General features: G+C 37.5%; 1 protein-coding gene across 6 annotated transcripts in view; it reads right to left on the reverse strand.

Annotated features, from left to right (window-relative positions):
• Pfkfb1 (6-phosphofructo-2-kinase/fructose-2,6-biphosphatase 1) overlaps window positions 1-19,112 on the reverse strand; it is an 80,625-nt gene that overhangs the window by 54,831 nt on the left and 6,682 nt on the right. For 2 of the 6 annotated variants that reach the window (XR_012444468.1, XM_074063441.1), the window contains exon 1: window positions 13,255-13,636. The exons of 1 other annotated variant lie outside the window; for it this stretch is intronic. Coding sequence is in view for 4 of the 5 variants with exons in the window: in XM_074063441.1 (XP_073919542.1) it covers window positions 13,255-13,351 (97 nt within the window). In the remaining variant the exon portion in view is untranslated. Of the gene's footprint in view, window positions 1-13,254; window positions 13,637-17,392; window positions 19,093-19,112 lie in introns of those variants that run through there. 3 more of the 6 variants (XM_074063437.1, XM_074063436.1, XM_074063434.1) reach the window with 3 other exon arrangements.

The following is a 19,112-nucleotide window of genomic DNA, read 5'->3' on the forward strand; positions in this document are numbered from 1 at the left end:
ACAGCAGAGGTTTATAAAACAGAGAGGAAAAGAGAAGAAAAGCTCCATACAATTCTCTTAGGGAGAATTCAGCCACAAAAAGCATCTGGACAAAGAAATACTCCTCAGAAGGAAAATAGTAATAGAGACAAAAGTAAAAATCAATGACACTGAAAACATAAAAATAAGTGGAAAATGCATAAAACAAAAAACTGAGACTTAAAAAAAAGCAATGAGATGGCTATACCTTTAGCAACACTGACAAATATAAAGACAAAAATGACACAAATCACCAATATCACAAAGTAAATAGTACATATACTTACACATTTTTGAAGTTATTACAAAGCTAATAAAGTAATACTACAAACAACTTTCCACTTATAAATTTAACTAATTAGAATATATAAAGCAATTTCTTGAAAACCACAATCTCCCACAATTCATCACTGATAAAACAGATAATTTGAATAGTTCTATAAACATTAAATTAATTTAGTTAAAAATAAAACCTCCAGAAAAAGAAATCTGCAGACCAGATGTATTCACTTGAGAAGTCTACCACAATTTTCAAGAAAAATTAACACAAATTTTACATAATTCTTTAATAAGAGGAGGGAACATTCCCAAATCATGCTATAAGGCCAGAATTACTCAGATATAAAATAAAATACAAAACCTCTCAAACTCTAGAGTCCAATATCTCTCATAAACTTAGATGTAAAAATCCTCAACATAATATTAGCAACATTACATGAAAAGAATTACATGCATGATTAAATGTGATTTAGTCCAAGTATGCAAGGCTAGATCAATATTCAAAAAATAAATGTAATCTTCCATATTTACAAACTAAACAAGAAAAATTTATCAACTCATACTGAAAAAGCACTCACAAAATTTAATACCTATTAATGATAAAAATTCTAAGCAAGTTAGGAATATATGAATTACCTAAACTTGATAAGGAATTTTTACAAATCAAAACCAAAACCAATGCAAAACAAAATCTATCTCCAACACTATATTTACTTTCTTTTTTGTTCTTTTTCCAACATTATATTTAAAAGTGAAAAAACATAATGCTTTCCTGTGACATCAGATAAATGCAAATATTTCCAGTCTGTCTATCCTTTTGACATAGTACTGGAAGTTCTAACCATTGTAACAAGTCAGTACAAGGAAATAAAAGGCATGTATTTTGAAAAAGAATTTTAAGGATCCTTATTTGCAAACGCCATGATTATCTACATAGAAATCTCCCCCTTCCCCTTAAAAAACCTACAGAAATTCCTAAACAAGTGAGTTCAGCAAGGTTGCAGGATATATGATCAACATCATCTCAATCATGAGACTACAACTTCCAGCAAAACAGCATTAGGAGTTCTATGGACCCACTCTAGAATGAAACAAACTAAGCAGAAAAACTTTATAATAAAATTACTTTTTAAAATCTCTGGAAATTGTCCTAATGGAATACAAACATATGAAAAAAATGTTTATTCCAGAAAATCTACTAAAATTTGGTAGAACAATGTGTCTGTTACATTGTATCACAACCCACTAGCTCACTACTGTCCTTAAGCTTATGGAACCCAGGGTTCTCTCAGTTCCTAATCATAGAATTGAGGCTATACACCAGGTACATCGCTGAGGATACTGGGTTCCTGATCACCCTCACTCCAACTTGCTCATAGGGCAGGTTTCACATCAGGACAGGCAAACTGAAAAGACAGAGGTGAATGCTAGCCATATCACAAAGTGAAAAAGTTACACTGTACTAAGGAAATGACAGCAGAAGGTAATTCAAACCCTCAGGAACAATGAAGAGAATGAGATAGTATGTATAAAAAAGTTTATGAATATATACATGCTCTTCTTAGCTTTCTCAGCTTCTTTAAAAGATAAAACTATATAAAATAATGCATTATTCAGGTTTAGCATATACAGATATTATATATGTACATATATATATATACACATATATAATAGCACAAAAAGAAAAGACAAAATAGAACTACATAGGAGTAAAATTTCTGTAGCTGACTGGATTTAAATTGGTATAAATTTGAAATAGATTCTGATAGTTAAGATGTATATGTAAAGTCCTAGAACAACCACTATAAAATGCCTCAAAAAATATATAGTGAGAAAACCATTAAGTGAATTAAGATAATAAGTTAGAAAATATTAACTTAATACAAAATAAAGCAGTAAAGTAGGAATTGAGGACTAAAAGACATGAATTATATGGAAAAGTAAAAGAAAATTTTATTTTATTCAAAAAAATAAAATTTATTTAATTTATGAATTGTTTTTTATTAGTGTATATTAATTGTACAAAAGGATTTCACTGTAATATTTCCATATACTCATTTAATGCACTTTGATCAAATTCACCTTCTCCATGACTATTTCTTACTACCCCCTTTCAAATGGGTTTCATTATTTTATTTTCATACATGCATATAAAGTATTTGGATCATATTCACCCCATCACAGTCCCTGTTTTATACTTACATCAGAAAATGGCACATTTAAATCCAACTATACCAACAGTAACATTAAATGTGAATTGATTAGCCAGTGTGGTGGTTCACAACTGTAATTTCAGTACTCAGGAGGCTGAGGCAGGAGGATCTCATCCTATCTAAAAAAAAAAAAACCAAAACCAGCCGGTTGCTGGTGGCCCAGGCCTGTAATCCTAGCTACTTAGGAGGCAGATATCAGGAGGATTATGGTTCAAAGCCAACCTGGGCAAATAGTTCCTGAGACCCTATCTTGAAAAAACCCAGCACAAAAAAGGGCTGGTGGAGTAGCTCAAGGTGTAGGCCCTGAGTTCAAACCCAGGTACCACACAAAAAATGTGAATAAATTAATTAGTTCAACCAAAAGGCAGAGAAATCTGACTATACACAGAGAAAAACAGTATCAAACTCTATGTAGCCTACAGAAGATACAGTTTAGATTCAGAGACAGAAATAATTTAAAAGTAAAAGAGTATAACTAATGCATTGTGAAAACAGCAACCACAAGAAAGTTGGAGTGGTTATACTAATATCAGAAAAAAGTGACATTAAAACACATTAGTAGAGATATATGGGAACATAAGTCCAGCTACATGGGAGGCCGAGATAGAAGGATCATGGTCTGAGGCTTGGCCCAGTCAAAAACACAAGACTCCAGCCAAAAAATAACTGAGGGTGTGGCTCAAGTGGGAGAGTGCCCGCCTAGCAAGCAAAAGGCCTGAGTTCAAAACCCAGTACCATCCTCCCTCCAAAAAATTACAACCTCCAACACCAGAAGACACATCCTTCTCATCAAGAATTCTCTAGGAAAAATTATATTCTAGGCCATAAAATAGCTTCAATAAATTGTAAAGAATTAAAATGATACAAAGTGTGTTTTCCTATCACAATGGAGTGGTAGTACAAATTAATAATGGATATAACTTTGGGAAATCACAAATGTGCAAACTTAAAGGAAAAGAAGAAAGAATATAATAAAGATTAGAGGGGGAATGATGAAATAGAGTGTGGTAAATATTAGAAAAAAATCAATAAAACCAAAGGTTGGTTCTTTGAAAAAATTAGCAAACTTGATAAAACTTTAGACTTTTCCTAGGGAAAAAAAGAGAAAAACCCTCAAATTAATAAATTCAGGAATAAGAGAGGAGGAATTAATACTGCCCTTAAGTAGAAATAAAAAGAATTCTAAGAGAATACTATGAAGAGCTTTATGCCAACACAACAAATGACTTAGATGAAATAGACAAATTACAATGATATATGGTACCAAAACTGACTCGAGGAAATGAAATCTGAATGAATCTATATCAAGTAAAAAGAATAAATAAGTAATGAAAATTTTGTCACAAAGAAAAATCCAGGATTAGACAGTTTCACTGGTGTATTTTACCAAACATATGAAGAAGAACTAATATCAATTCTTGAAAAGATCTTTCAAAAAATTGAAGAGAAGGAAACACTTTCTAACTTATTCCTTTAGGCTAGTATTTCTAAGATATTAAAGCCAGACAAAGGTATCAAAAGAAAAGAAAACTAGAGTACATTATTTGAATATAGATGAAAAGATCCTCAACAAAATACAAGCAAGTTGGACCCAGAAAAAGCATAAAAAGGATTATACATCATGACCAAATTAGATTTATTATAGAAATGCAAAGTTAGTTTAACTTCTGAAAATCAACTTAATAGAACATCAAAAGAATAAAGAATGAAAGTCACATTATCATCTGACACACAGAAAAAGCATATAAAATTAAATATCCCTTCATGATTAAAAAACATACAATAAAGAATAGAAGGAAATGTCCTCGGCTTGATAAAGGACATTCTGTTAGTCAGACTTTCTGTAGCTGTAAGAAATACCTGAGAAAAACAACTTAAGGGAAGAAAGATTCACTTTTGTCATGGTTTTAGTTCATCATGGTAGGGAGGGCATGACAGAGCAGGGAAGCTCACATCATGGTGGACATGAAGCAGAGAGAGAGAGAATTCCTGCACTAGTGGGCTTTCTCCTTTTAGTCCATGTATTTCATAAGGAACCCCAGCCTATAGGAAGGTGCCACCCACATTCAGAGCAGGTCCCATCTTAGTTAATTCTCTCTGGAAACCCTCTCAACGACACACCCAGAGGTGTGCTTTAGTAATCACCCAGGCACTTCTCCATCCAGTCAAGTTCACAATCAAGATTAACCATCTCTTGGGCTAGAAGTGTGACTCAAGCAGTATAGCACCTACCTAGCAAGCATGAAACCTTGAAGTCAAACCCCAGTCCTGCCAAAAAAAGATTAATCATGTCTGAACATCTATGAACAATCTATAGTTAATATCATACTAGCAAGTGACTGAATGTTTTCCCCCTAAAATTAGGAACAACAGAAGGATGTCTATTTTTACCCCATCTTTTCAACATTCTACTAGAAGTTTTAACCACAGTAATTAGGAAAGAAAATAAACAGGCAACCAGATTGGAAAGGAAGAAATAAAACTATCTTTCTTTGCAGATGACATAATCTTGTATATAAAAATCTCAAGGAATACAATAAACTATGAAATAATAAATGAGTCCAGAAATGTTGAAGGAAACAATATCAATATATAAAAACAATTATAAAGGGGAAAAGAACCATATACATGGTAGTAGTGTAAATCAGTCCAGCAACTATGGAAATCAGTATGGAGATTCCTCAAAAAAATAAAAGTAAAACTACCATATGATCCTCTTGGACACATACCCAAAGGAATGTAAGTCAGCATGCAGTAGAGGCACATGCAAGCCATGTTTATTACAGCACTATTCACAATAGCCAAGCAATGGAGTCAGACTAGGTGCCCATCAACCAATGATTGGATAAAGGAAATGTGGCATATATACATGATAGAATACTATTCAGCCATAAAGAAGAATGAACTTATATTGTTTGTAGGAAAATGGATGGAAACGGAGATCATCATGTTGAACAAAATAAACCAGACCAAGAAAGACAAATATTGCATGTTTTCTTTCATATGTAGAATCTATACCTGAAACAAAGGGACATGAACATAAAAGGGGAACTATTTGGGAGAGAGATAGGAAGTGATGGGGGGAAAACAGAGGATAAGCAGGATTGAAGTATGAAAAAGTCATAATGAAACCCATTTAAGATACTTGTCAGAAGTTAAAAAAAAGAGGGGTTGGGGAGGGGAATAAGAAAGTATACTAGGGGAAAATATAATCAAAGTACATTATAGGCATGTGTTAAAATATCACAATGAAACCCCTCACTTTGTACAATCAATATATGCCAATAAGATAATTTTTAAAAACAATGATGTTTCTACAAAGCAGCAATAAGTAAACAAAAGCATCAAAAAATAAAAATATTTATTTTTATAACATATAGAAAAAACATAAAGTGCCTTTCCAGTGGTGATGACTGCCCACGAGAACATTACTCTCATAAAGGATCACCTTCATCCCTCTCCAGAATGGGAGAAGAGGAAACACAAGAAAAAGCACCTGGTGCAGAGCCCCAATTCCTGTTTCATGGATGTAAAATGCCCAGGATGTTATCAAATTACCAAGGTCTTTAGGCAGGCGCAAATGGTAGTTTTGTGTGTTGGCTGCTCCACTGTCCTCTCCCACTTTACAGGAGGAAAAGCAAGGCTTACAAGACGGTCAGAAGAATGCAGCACTAAAAGCACTCAATGGAGATGAGTGGGCCACTATCCCAATAAACACATTTTGGATAATAAAAGAAACATAAAACTATACTCTGAAAATTTCAAAGCATTGCTGAAAGAAACTAAGGAATACCTAAATAAATGGAACAGCTCATGTTCATGGACCTGATATTTATTATTCTTAAGATGGCAATACTTCCCAAGTAGCCTCAGATTCAATGCAGCCTCTATCAAAATCCCAGTTGATATCTTTGCAGAAATTGACAAACTGATCCCAAAATTCAGATGGAAATTCAAGGGACCTAGAATAGCCAATAAAATACTGAAAAAGAACAAAACTGAAGGACTCATGCTTCATGATTTAAAATTTTACTACCTGAAAAATCTACTATATATTAAAACTATAATAATCAAGATGATGTGGTACTGGCATAAGGAATGAAATAGAATTAAGAGACCTTAAATTTATGGTGAACTGTTTTTCATTAAGGGTGCCAGGACAATTTGGTGAATTAAAAGGAGCCTTAAATGCTGCTGGATATCCAAAATGTAAAAAAAAAGGAAGTTGTGTTTCTATCTGACACCATATGCCAAAATTAACTCAAAACGGGTAAGACTTAAATATAGGAACTATAAATTTTCTTAGAAGAAAATTTAGGCATAAATCTTTGTGACAATGAATTAGACAACAGTTTCTTAGATATGACAGACACCTAAACCATAAGGAACAAAAGAAAAAATAGGTAGTTTGGACTTTGTCAGACAAAGTTAAAAACATTTGTGATTGAAAAGACACTATCAAGAAGTGGAAAGATAGGGCTGGGTGTGATGGTGTATGCCTGTAATCCTAGATACTCAGGAGGCAAACACAGGGGTATTGTGGTTTGAGGCCATCCAGGGCAGAATGTTAGTGAGACCCTATCTCAAAACCAAGTTTGGCATGGTGGCACACACCTCTGGTCCTAGCTACTTGGGGATGAAGGCAGGAAGTTCGCAGTTCAAGGCCAGCCTGGGTAAAGTTAGCACAAGACCCTAGCAAAAAGGACTTGGGGTGGGGGGGGCTAAAGTGTTAGAGCACTTGCCTAGCAAGCATGAAACCTGAATTTAGTCCCTAGTACTGCCAAAAAAGAGGTGAAAAGACAACCGACAGAATGGAAGAAAGTATTTGTATATTATCTGATAAGACTCTAGTATTCAGAATACATAAAGAACTCTTACAAATAAAATATAAGGACAAAGAGCCCAATTAAAAATGGAAAAGAATTTGAATTGACTTTTCTCCAAGGAAAATAAACAAATAGACAATAAGCACATGATCAAAATCACTGGTCATTTGGGAAATACAAATGAGAACTTAATGAGATACTAAATCATACCTCCCTAAATTGATATAAGAAAAATACAATGCAAATGTTAGTGAGGGCATGAAAAAACTGGAACAAAAAATTGTGAAGCCATTATAAGTTTATGGCTTTGTTTAAAAAATAATAAAGTTTGGCAGATTGTTTCTTCAGAGCATTATACAGAGTTACTCAGCAATTCCATTCCCAGGTATATATCCAAGTGAAATAAAAACACACATCCATGTAAAAAGTTATACATGAATACTCATGGCAGCATTATTCATAATACCCAACAGCAGAACTACCAAATGTCAATCAATTCATGAATAGACAAACATGTGGTATGTCTGTACAATGAACTATTATTCAGCTATCAAAAGGAAGTACCTACATATGCCACAATACTATCCTTGAAAATGTTATGTTCAATGAAAGAATACAGATACAAAAGACCACATATGGTTCTGTTTATATGAAATGTCCAGAATAGGCTAAATCCATAAATCCTAAGACCAGATTAGTGGTTGCCAGAGGCTGAAGGGAGAGTGGAATGGGGAGTTACTCTAAAGAGTCTAGGGTTTCTTTCCTGACATGATGAATTTCAAAATACCTAGTAGAGGGAAGTTTGAATGTTCCCAAAACAAAGAAATGATCGATGTTTGAGGTTATGGGTATGCTAATTATCCTTATCTGATAATTACATATGTGTTAAAATATTACATTGTACCCATAATAGGTACAATTATTATGTGTAAACTAAAATTTTTAAAATATATATTCAAAATGTCCTGGAATTAGTGATGATGGTTGTACAACCATATAAACTATACAAAACCACTGCCTTATATGCTGCTTCAAGATGGTAAATTTAATGTTATATGAATTATATTTCTATCAAAATTTTTTTCAGTATAAGAAAATACATATCAGGCAAATATTAAGTTAAGTTTATAGAATGTAGGTATATTCATATCAGGAGAAATTTTGATTATAGGGCAAATATGCCAATGACATCAAATTATTAGATATTACCAAAGACATAGCAATTCTAAATTTGTAACTATAGTAGCTACAAACTTGCAAAACTGACAGAATTACCAGGAGACTTTAGCAAATTTTCCACAACAATAGACAGCCAAAACTCCAGAAGAATATAAGAACAGTTGAGCCAGATTAACAGTACATAATTGAAGTATATGCTACACTAAACACAACTGTAAAATGCACATTCTATTCAAGTGCTCAGGAAACTTTTACCAAAATTGGTACTTATGTTGCTCCATAAAGTGAATCTCAACAGATTGCAAAGAACTGAAATCATACAAAGTTTGTTCTCTGACCAGGACTAAGTTAAACTGGAAATAGCAAGGGCACTGATCTATCCAAACAGAAGCTGGCTCAAGGGCTGACAACAAGTACCAAGGCCTCTTCTGTGCCAGGCATTAACCTTTTAGTTGCTAGATGATAATCAGTAGGTCCTAGCAGCCACAGGATAGAGACTAAGGTGACCAGAGCAACTGGGTAAACAGTAGAGAGTCTAAGAAAGCCTGAGACAGTGCCTATTTATCAAATGGTCTGGAAACATTTAAAAGATTCGTATGAGTATATATTTAAGCATATGTGGAATATCAGCCTTGTTTAGAAGGCCAATTAGAGCATCAGATGTTTACATTACAAAAGAAGGAAGTTTGGAAATTAATGAGATGAGTGTCCAACTCTAAAAGTTAAAAATAATAAATCCAAAGACTGCAGAAGCAAAAGAATAATGATAAGGAAGATGGTTAAACATAAAATAAAGAGATAACAGAAAGTATCAAAAATCAAAGTTGATTCTTTAAGAATTAGAAAAATGACAAATTTCTGGCAAGATTTATCAAGAAAAAAACAGAAAGTACAAAAAAACAATATTAGGACAAAAGAGATGATATAACTGAAAACATAAAAAATTTTAAAAATACAAAAATAAGAACTTTATACAAATAAATCAGAAAACTGATGTGAAATAGAAACATTCTTAGAAAACCGTGACTTAACAAGGTTGACTTAAGTAGAAATAGCAAACTGAAATGATTCCAAAACTGTTAGAGTTTATATCAGTTAAAATTTTAAAGGCGACAATAGGTCCATATAGTTTTACCTGGCAGTTCTGCCAAATATTTGAGGAACAGACAGTTCCTTGGACAAACTGTCAGGGAATGGAATGAAAGCAAATAGTTTTCAGTGTATTGCATGAGGTTAGTATAACCTTGGCACCAAAAATCAGACAGGGACAACATGAGAATGGAAATATTATAGGCCAATCTCATTCCTGAACAAAATACTAAAATTCTAAACAAAATTTTAGTGAATGAAATCTAGAAGTTTTTATTGATCCCAGGATGGCAAGATTAGTTCAATACAAGAAAAACTAATGGGATGCACCACACTGACAGGATAAAATAGAAAATCATCATGCCATCTCAGTAGATACTGAAAACATGTTTAATCAAATTCAACATCAGCTCAACTTTTAAAAATTTTATTAGCTAAGTAGGAATAAACAGGTACTTCATTAATTTGTTAAATGATATCTGCCAAAAAAGACATAAAATTTGCTCAATGGTAATTCTCTTTAAAATTAGGATCAACATAAGAATATACACTATTAGCATTTCCATTCAACAGTGTACTGTACATTGTGTGTATAATATAAGAAAAAGAGATTAAAAACAAGGATTGGAAATGAATGCAGCCATTTATAAAGAAATTACCAAAAGAAAGTTTAGCAGGTTTGCTAGTCACAAATTCAGCATATTAAAAATAATTATATTTGTATACATTATTATCAAATTGTTATAAAACATATTTTTTACAATAGCAACAAAATATAAGCAAAAAAACTTTAAATGATAAGCAAGCCCTTTGTAGATTAAACTATAAAACGTTACTCAACTACCATGAAAAAGTCCAAATACATGAAGAATATACCATGTTTAAGGAAGAGTAAATATCATAAAGATGTTAAATCTCCTAAAATTGATTTAGGGATTGAATTTAATTCCAACCAAATTCCCAAAAGTCTTGTCTGTGTGTATGAGTAACTTGACTACAAAATTTATGGGGAAGAGCAATAGGCCAAGAATAGCAGGATACTCCATAAGAAGGGCAAGATGGAGGGACTTGCTTTACTAGAACAAATGTACAAGAATGTCCATTGCACTATCGTTCATAACTAAAAACTAAAAGCTATCTAAATGCTCATCAACAGTAAGATGGATAAATAAATCAGGCTATTCACAAAATGTAATAGTAAAGAACAAGAATAAACAACTTACAAATGCATGCAACAATAATATGGATGGCTCACATAAACATGATGTTGGATGAGAAAAGCTATTCAAGCACAACTCAGATTGATATATTTAATCCTCAGAAAAATATCATTAAGGGATTATGTATCTTCTAGAGAGGGTGCTCCAAGCCAAAGGTGATTCAGACCTTTCTGGGGTCAAAAGCCTGGCTTCCCCAGCATGGGAGATGAGGCAGACATTGCTCAGGGTAGGACTTGGAAACTGCTATCCAAGATTTTTGCATTTGTGGTCTGACAAATCAAATTTAGTGAATCACTAAAGAGTAAATATCTAGTGTACAGGAAACTCCATAGTTGGCTATGGTGAATGGTAGGCATTGGAAGTAGCACAGAGTGCTCCTTTACTGAACATCTGCTAAGTGCCAGGCTCAAGGCGTGAAGGATATGGTTGCTTCATGTTTAAATAGTAACAGTTACTTGTGTATACTATGTGCTAGGCACTCTTCTAAGTACTTTGCATGCTTTGTTCAGCTCATCTAATCTTCATGACAACACTTTTAGCAACTTCACTTTACAGGGTGGGAAACAAAGTGACCTTGTCCAAGGTCACAGAGGCAGGAAGAGTGGAGCTGGGACTCAAACATACGCAGTCTTGGATGTAGATACTTAACATGAATCACCTCAACAACATTGGTAGGTAGGTATTAATCCTGTTTTACAGCTGAGGAAAGTGAGCACATATTTATTCTGTACCTTCTGTATATGACAGAGTCTACATTGGGTGATTAACGTATATTGTCTCTCCAATTTGAAAGACAGATTTTCCAGGAATATAAGGGTTCACTCAGGAGGACCTATGTATGCAGAGTGACTTGCCTGCCTGTCAACTAAACCCAACAGGATCAAGAATGGCTGGGTGGGTAGGAGCAGGATGACAGTCTCATCCAGGCTCCTAGATTTCCAGATAAGTAAGTGGAATTACTGGCGGAGAGAAGGATGGAGAACAAGAGGCTGTTTTTGCTGTTGTTTTAGCAGTACTGCAGTTAAGAACTCTGGGCTTCATGCTCACTAGGCAGGTACTTTGCTCCTTGAGCCATGCCTCTAGCTCTTTTTACTCTGGTTATTTTGGATATATGGTTTTGCTTTTGCTCAGGTCAGTCTGGATCACGATCCTCCTATTCATGCTTCCTGCTATAGCTGGGTATATGCCACCACACCCACCATTTTCCCACTGAGATGGCGGGGGGGGGGGGGGGGGAGTCTCACAAACTTTTTTTGTCTGGGCTGGCCTGGAACAATGATCTTCCCAATCTCAGTCTCCTGCATAGCCTGGGATGACAGGTATATGCAACTATGCCCAGTTATTGGTTAAGATGGGGGTCTCGCTAACTTTTTTTTTTGCCCAGGCTGGCCTCAAACCACAATCCTCTCGATCTTAGCCTCCCAAGTAGCTAGAATTATAGTCACAAACCACTGTGCATGGCTAAGAGGCTGGTTTTTGTCCTCATTTCTTCCTCTGTTCACACCCTATATCCTACACACTATATTTACTACCCTGTGCCTTTCTGAACCCTTTAAACAACTACTGCTTCCACAATAAACCTGAGCCTGGAACTCCTCTAGCATTAGGAGCTTTGAAGCTTGGTCGTGTAGTTCTTGAGATGTCTGAGTTCCGTAGTTGACATCTGTCTTATCTTTACCAACCTTCAGGCTCCTAATGCCATAATTCTTAGGCTGTAAGCACCTCGGTCCACAATTGTCCTCTGTTATCTATGGGAGATGGTATACTCCAGTTAAAAAATATTTACAGGTTTTTGTTTGTTTCTACTTTGTCCCTGCTGCGTCTTAAACTTCAAAGTGCACCCATCAGCAGACTGTCCTATAGACTGTCTTTTTCCTCAAATCCTCAGAGTACCAAGAGGGTCTCTATACACTGCAGGAGACAGAACACTCAGCCTGTCCCAGCCCAAGCAGGTAAAAACTTCTTAGAAAAGGACTCGAGAAAGGAAAGGAGTAATGCTGATCAGTGACATGGTTATATACCCAGCACCTGTCCTCTGAGAGATGATGCCAGGAACCATCACCTTATTTCACCCAGGCACAATCAAACAAGACCAATTTCCAGACACTTCCCAGAAGAAACCAAAATTAAACATTCTAGGTTACCACTGAACAGTTCCCAAACTACAATTCTTAAATTCCAAACAAGAAGCATTCCAAATAAGCTCTAGATACAAAAGGAAAAGTTCCTAGTCAAAGATCTCTGTGATTTAGATGATGGTTATCTCTCCTCATTCTTTCTCTCTTGCTTTCCTTGCCTTTCCTGACATTAGCATTTATTTAGCTGTTCATCTAGTCCACCTTCTAGGTTAGGGTGGGTGGATGGGGAGGCATCCTTTGCTTTTCTAGACCCACTCTACCACCACCATCCATGGGAATAAACCCCACTTACAGCCCCTTCGCCGTTGCAGCCCGCTGCTACCGCTGGTGTGTGGAATCCAGATCTTCTGTAACCTGGTTTGGGTGAGCTCTCCCATCTCTTGAGACATCTTAGGTGGCGGAGCTAATGACACCACTGCCCACAAGGTACCGGGCCTCACTTCCTATCTTTCTAGCTGTCCTTTCTGTTGTGGCTACAGCAGCAGGTGGACCAGGCTGGGACAGGGGGACACACTGGGATTCTGAGCCTCTTCCAGCCTGTCTCCTTTTTTGTCCTCTAGTCCTAGATTGTCTGTGCTCTTGTATGTGCTAGTGGGGACTTGGGTGCTGAAAGCAAGAGTTGGGCAGAAGTCAGCAGAGGCCTCTGAACTCCAAGGGCTGTGTACATAGAAGATAAGCTGGAGCCCAGCAAGGAAGGCAGCCAGCAAGACAGCCCAGGTCTGACCAGTCACTTTCCACCAATGGAGACAGGACTAGTAGAGTATGCAAATAAAAGACCAAAGATCATGTGCTTACATCCTCTGTGTAGGGCGGCAAGGCAAAGGTGATGGAGGAAGGTCTCTTCTTTGAAATAAAAAAAAATCAGGCCCAAGCAGAATGTCAAACTCCAACCCAGAAACAGAGATTCATATCAGAAATGCAAAGACCCAAGAACAAAAACACAAAATCATCCCTAATTAAAAAAAGGAATGTTTTGAACTAGCAACTAAAGGCCCAAAATGGAAGTGGAAGGTTCACTGCCTCATTGTTAGCCCACACCCAAAATGTCATTGCAACCCTTGTCTTCCCCTGGATTCTGCCACAGGATTTCTCCTTCCTAAAATGTGCTGCCTGGGGCATTCTTGGAGAGATGGGCACTATCTGATCGTCCTTATACTGTTTCTGTCAAGGCTAAATAAATCAGAGTAAACCTGATACCTTGGGAAGAGGAGTGAGTGCAGCCATTCTGAGGGGAGAGATGGTAAGCACTGCTTGTGTGGCTGCCAATTGCTATAAGCTGCTCTAGGGATAAAGGCATCATGATCTGATCCAAAACTTGGCTGCAGTTCTTTATGCCAAGATAGTAGAAAGGAGGCTTAGGAGGGTGGAAGCTACAGCAGGAAGAGTATGGGAAGTAAGAAGCAATGACCTCTCAGTAAAATAAATCCAGGCCAGGAGCCAGTGGCTCAAACCTGTAATCCTAGCTACTCAGGAGGCAGAGATCAGGAGGATTGTGGTTCGAAGCCAGCCCGGGCAAATAGTTTGTGAGACCCTATATTAAAGAATGTTTCGCAAAAATAGGGCTGGTGGAGTGGCTCAAGGTGAAGGCCCTCAGTCCCAGCCCTAGTACTGCAAAAAAAAAAAAAAAAGATAAATCCATAAGCAAGAGCCACCTCACTCAGATGTCTCCCCTTCACTTATTCCTGCTCTCCCTAACTCCCTTTTGCTATTTTGAGACTTTTATCTATAGAACTCATGTAACTGCACAACTTGTCTGGAAGATGCCCAAGTGTGCTCTTACTTAATTATTCTGCAACTTTCCCACCCTCTGATGAACCTCCAGTCATTGGCTATTTGGAAGCTCAACTTTCTTCCACTGAGCTGGGCTATACAAGAGGAATCTCTTGGGGATAGTAATCGCCAATCCCTGCCCTTAAAGGCTCCCAGCTCCACTTTGACTTTTAAAAAGCACCCTAAAATACATTTGCAGAGACTTAGTCTACACAAGGGTTAGATTCCCTGCAATTGCTGTGTATAAGTCATACCAGACATTCAATATCAGAGCCTACCTATCTAAATGAATCTAGAGGCAGTGGATCACAGTGGTGAAGAACAACGGTCTCTGAAGCCACACTACCTGAGTGGAATACCACCTCTGCCCATTGCTGGATATGAGACACTGGACAGAACACTGAAGTTTTCAGTGACTCAGTTTTTTCATATGGAACATGGGAATGATAGGAGTACACACCCCCTTAGGGTTACTGAAGATTCAATGTATTAATGTATGTAAAGCAAAATGGGAAATGCTAAATATATATATATATATTACCTAACACTATTAATCCTTTTGTGAAGTAAATGATCAATTATCTCTTCAAGAAATTTGCAATATCATAACAAAGGGCTAACATTTAGAATATAAAGGGCTCCTGAGAACCAAGATGAATTCATTTTTATTGTTTTTGGTTTTATATGAAGGCTTAAGTTAAAGTTAAGAGTTACTAATAACTCCTTCATGTATGTATTCCATTGCCCACAAAGCAACATTTCCCTTATCTTTTTTGTTTCTTACAAACATCCTCACTAACATCACAGGGAAACTTGAGGTGTGGGCAGGGGAAGTGGCTTATCCAAGGTAATCTAGCCAGTCACATGAACATATCTTTTATGTTTACAATTTTTTCCTCATGACCCTACTAAGACGTAGGAAGATAATTTTAGTAGCAGGAAATCTGAGATAGATGGATAGCAGGCTTTTGACAAGGTCTGAAATGGTAGACCTGGGGACCAGGTTTGAAAACCCAATTTAAAACTGCCTGGATCTAGCTATGAGACTCCACCACTGATATCAATTCTGATCCCAGAAGCAGAAAAAAAAACAAGCTTTATGGAAAGGCCTCACCCTAGCATTTAAGCTTCTTCTAAATCAAACTTAACATACCTGCCCAGCTTTGTCTCCCCTTAGACCTGTATGTTTAAATTGCACTGGCTGACTCACTGGGCTCCCAAACCAACCATGTACTTTCCTGTCTTTGGGATTTTGCTCAGTCTGGAATGCCTCATCTTTCCTTCCATCCACAATAAAGTCTGACTCACTGTTCAAGGTCTGTTTGAATGGCCACCACCTCTGGGAAGTGATCCCTGTATTCTTGGGAGGGGATTTGTCTTTGGTTATCATTATTGCCCATGGGCTTCCATTTGTCTGAGCAAGTATCCACAAGTGTTTCCCAGGTCTGCTTCCCCATCAGACTGTGGGCTCCTTGAGGATGAGAACTGGTTCCCTGTGATCTGTGATTTCAGGGTCCATCACAGGCCTTGGTGCAGAGGAGACATTTGCTCAATGAACATTTAACAGTCTATATCTCTCTGCTCTGGATAAGATAAAGATGTGGAAAAGTAATCCCAGTTCAATAAGGTAAGCTATAAAGAGAGTGGTGCATATAAGTGGATGGAAGTATTGACTTGGTCTGAGGTAGAAGATGGCATCTAGAAAGGCTGTTCATCCTTGAATGGGGAAGAATAGAATAAACAAAAAATGGAGTTACCTCTGAGAAGGTCCAATGAATTGAATGCATAGATAGGTCTGACTTGGCATCAGATTCCTACTCAAGACTAAGAACTGAGCCATAAACTCTAAAATGGGGCTATAATTAGAGAAGAAAAGTATACAGTTTTACTTTCAGAGACCCATAGATCCGGATCCCAGCCCCCAAGTATGGAGTGTAGGGAGGAATCCCATTTAAAGTATCAAGATGGGCAATAATGATGGGTAAACAAAATCACAAATGGGGTCTTCTTATTGATAGCTCTCAGAATATGTGGGCATGAGTGCATTTGTGGGTGGGCAAGAGGGCCGAGGGTGAGGCTGGCCACATGCTTATAAACTAGGTATATGCATATAAGTGCATATTAGGCCTTCTGTGGCCGGCAGCCTAGGATCTACTTCCTTCTTAGCCACTGCCCCAGCCCATCATTCCCCTACTATTTTCAGCCCCATACCTAGGCCCCAAAGCTCACTGAAAAATAGTCCTAGGAGTGGCTCTCCCTAGACCATAATCACCCAGGGAGAAGAGCAGTTGGAGGATTGTGAGTGGTATTCCCTGTGGAGTCTACAGAATAAACAAGATTGCTATTCTCAGATAGCATAGAAGTTCTAAAATGTCTCCAAAGAGACATCCTGTCTTCCCACTCCTCTTGATCTTCAGCCCTCATAGAGAAGTAGGCTAGAGACTTTAATTTCCATTTTACTGAGGAGTCTATTGACACCTAGGGAAACTATATAGGTTGTTCAAAGTGACATAGCAAATCAACCTTATTTTATACACCAGAGAGGAGGTAAGAGATACAATATCTATCACACATTTTACTCAAAATTGGACAAGTTGGAGAAACTTCCATAGGTGCTAGAAAATTGTCCTTTAATCTACTTTTCCTTCTTTCTCACCTACCTGTTCTCCTAGAGGTTTTCTCTTCCATCGCTAATTATCTGAGAGATCTCCTGCATTCACAGACCCCCAAAGCAGGTCCAGTGGGTGACATCAAAGCAGGAACCTGGAGATATTTGTTGGTTCCTGGGAAGGCTGAGAAAGCACCCTTGTTAAGGGATGTGTGTACTCTGTTGAAATATCAGCTGTTGTAGTTGCCAAAGAAGTTCCTGAGCCACTCGGAGCCTTTTCTCTTCAGTCCAACCATGTGTTCACCTTGCCCCAAAGGTCAGAACTAATATTAACAAGCCACAGCAGAATGGGGAAATTAAAACCACCTATCAAGACAAGCAAGATCTGGATTTTCTTGGGGCTGAGTTTCAGATCGGTCTTCAGTGCAAATGGGCACAATCCCTTACTGGAAAGCAATCTGGAAACATGAAGCAAGAGCAATAAAAAATGTTCACTTCCTTTGTCCTAGTTATTCCACTCCTGGGATTCAATCCTGAGTCAGTAACTCGCAAAGCATGAAAAAGCTCAAGGCACAAAATTTTGTATTTTAGTTACAGAGCATTTTCTAATGCCAACAACTAGTAAGTAAACTTTAAGTCTTCTGGGAAGAAAAGCAGTTCTCTGGTCCTTTTTCTACAGCCATTGAAGATGATGACTCTAAAGTTGTGAAATTCTGGGGGGTGGGGCAGGAATTAACTATGCTGCTGTTCTGGGTGAGAAACCTGAACATGCAAAGTTATACTTTTTCATGGAAATTGGACGTTTATTATTTCTGTTTTTATGCTCTAAAAAACAAGTCATGAATGTGTTGCTATTCCTATTGCCCTTTGTTCATTCATTTAACACTTATTCCCTCCTAATATATGCTGTGTTCAGTATTAGGAAATAGAACAAGATGAATCAGATAGTCATCGCTCTCAAATTGCTGGCAGTCTACTCACAACAGAAATAGAAATCAATGGTAGTTTTGTATTGTGGCAAGTGCTGTGACAGAACGGACCAGTGGCCCAGACAAAAATACCTAAATGAGGCGGTGTGTGGTCAGTAAAAATCTTAGTAAAGTAATACTTAAACTGATTAAGATGGGGTTTGAAACCTGGCTCTACTACTTCTGTTGAGACTGAAGTGAATTCATTCAACCTCTTACTTAGCTTCAAGGCCCCTCACTGGGTTGTACTGAGAATGAAATGAACGTTTACGGAAAAGTCATGGCTGCATCGGGAGACAATGCTGCTCCAGAGTTTAAAATTTCTGGGCCTCGATTTTACTCATTCGAGAAATGGAGCCAACAGCAAGTATTGTGTCTGGCCTCATCCTTCTGGATGCTAGGAGGCCAAGACAAATGTGGCTACAGGGCGGATATGAGACCGTCTTCTCCTGCTTTCTTCCCTTCTAAAGCCAGAGGCCATCCTCCCAAGTCTCATCCCAGTATAGCCATTCTTACTGCTCCCTCCTGCAACCTTGAAGTTCCGTTGCCCCAGCCCCAAACAAGCACATAGAGCCAGCGACTCCCAGGGCGCAAGCGCCGCAGACAAAGGCGCATTTATGTGCACAATCTGTCGCACTGGGGGCGGGGCTTCGACCGCGGCGCGGTTCTGCTGAGTTCCGCCACTTAAAAAGTGGCCAAATCCCTTTTGTAAGTAACCGGAAGCACCGGGAGACTTTTGAACCGAGGAAAAATGCAGTCACACTCAGGAGCCCAAGCTGGCGTGAGGCCACAGGAACAGGAGTT

The sequence above is a fragment of the Castor canadensis genome, chromosome X, assembly GCF_047511655.1.
Source record: "Castor canadensis chromosome X, mCasCan1.hap1v2, whole genome shotgun sequence".
Classification (NCBI taxonomy): Eukaryota; Metazoa; Chordata; class Mammalia; order Rodentia; family Castoridae; genus Castor; species Castor canadensis.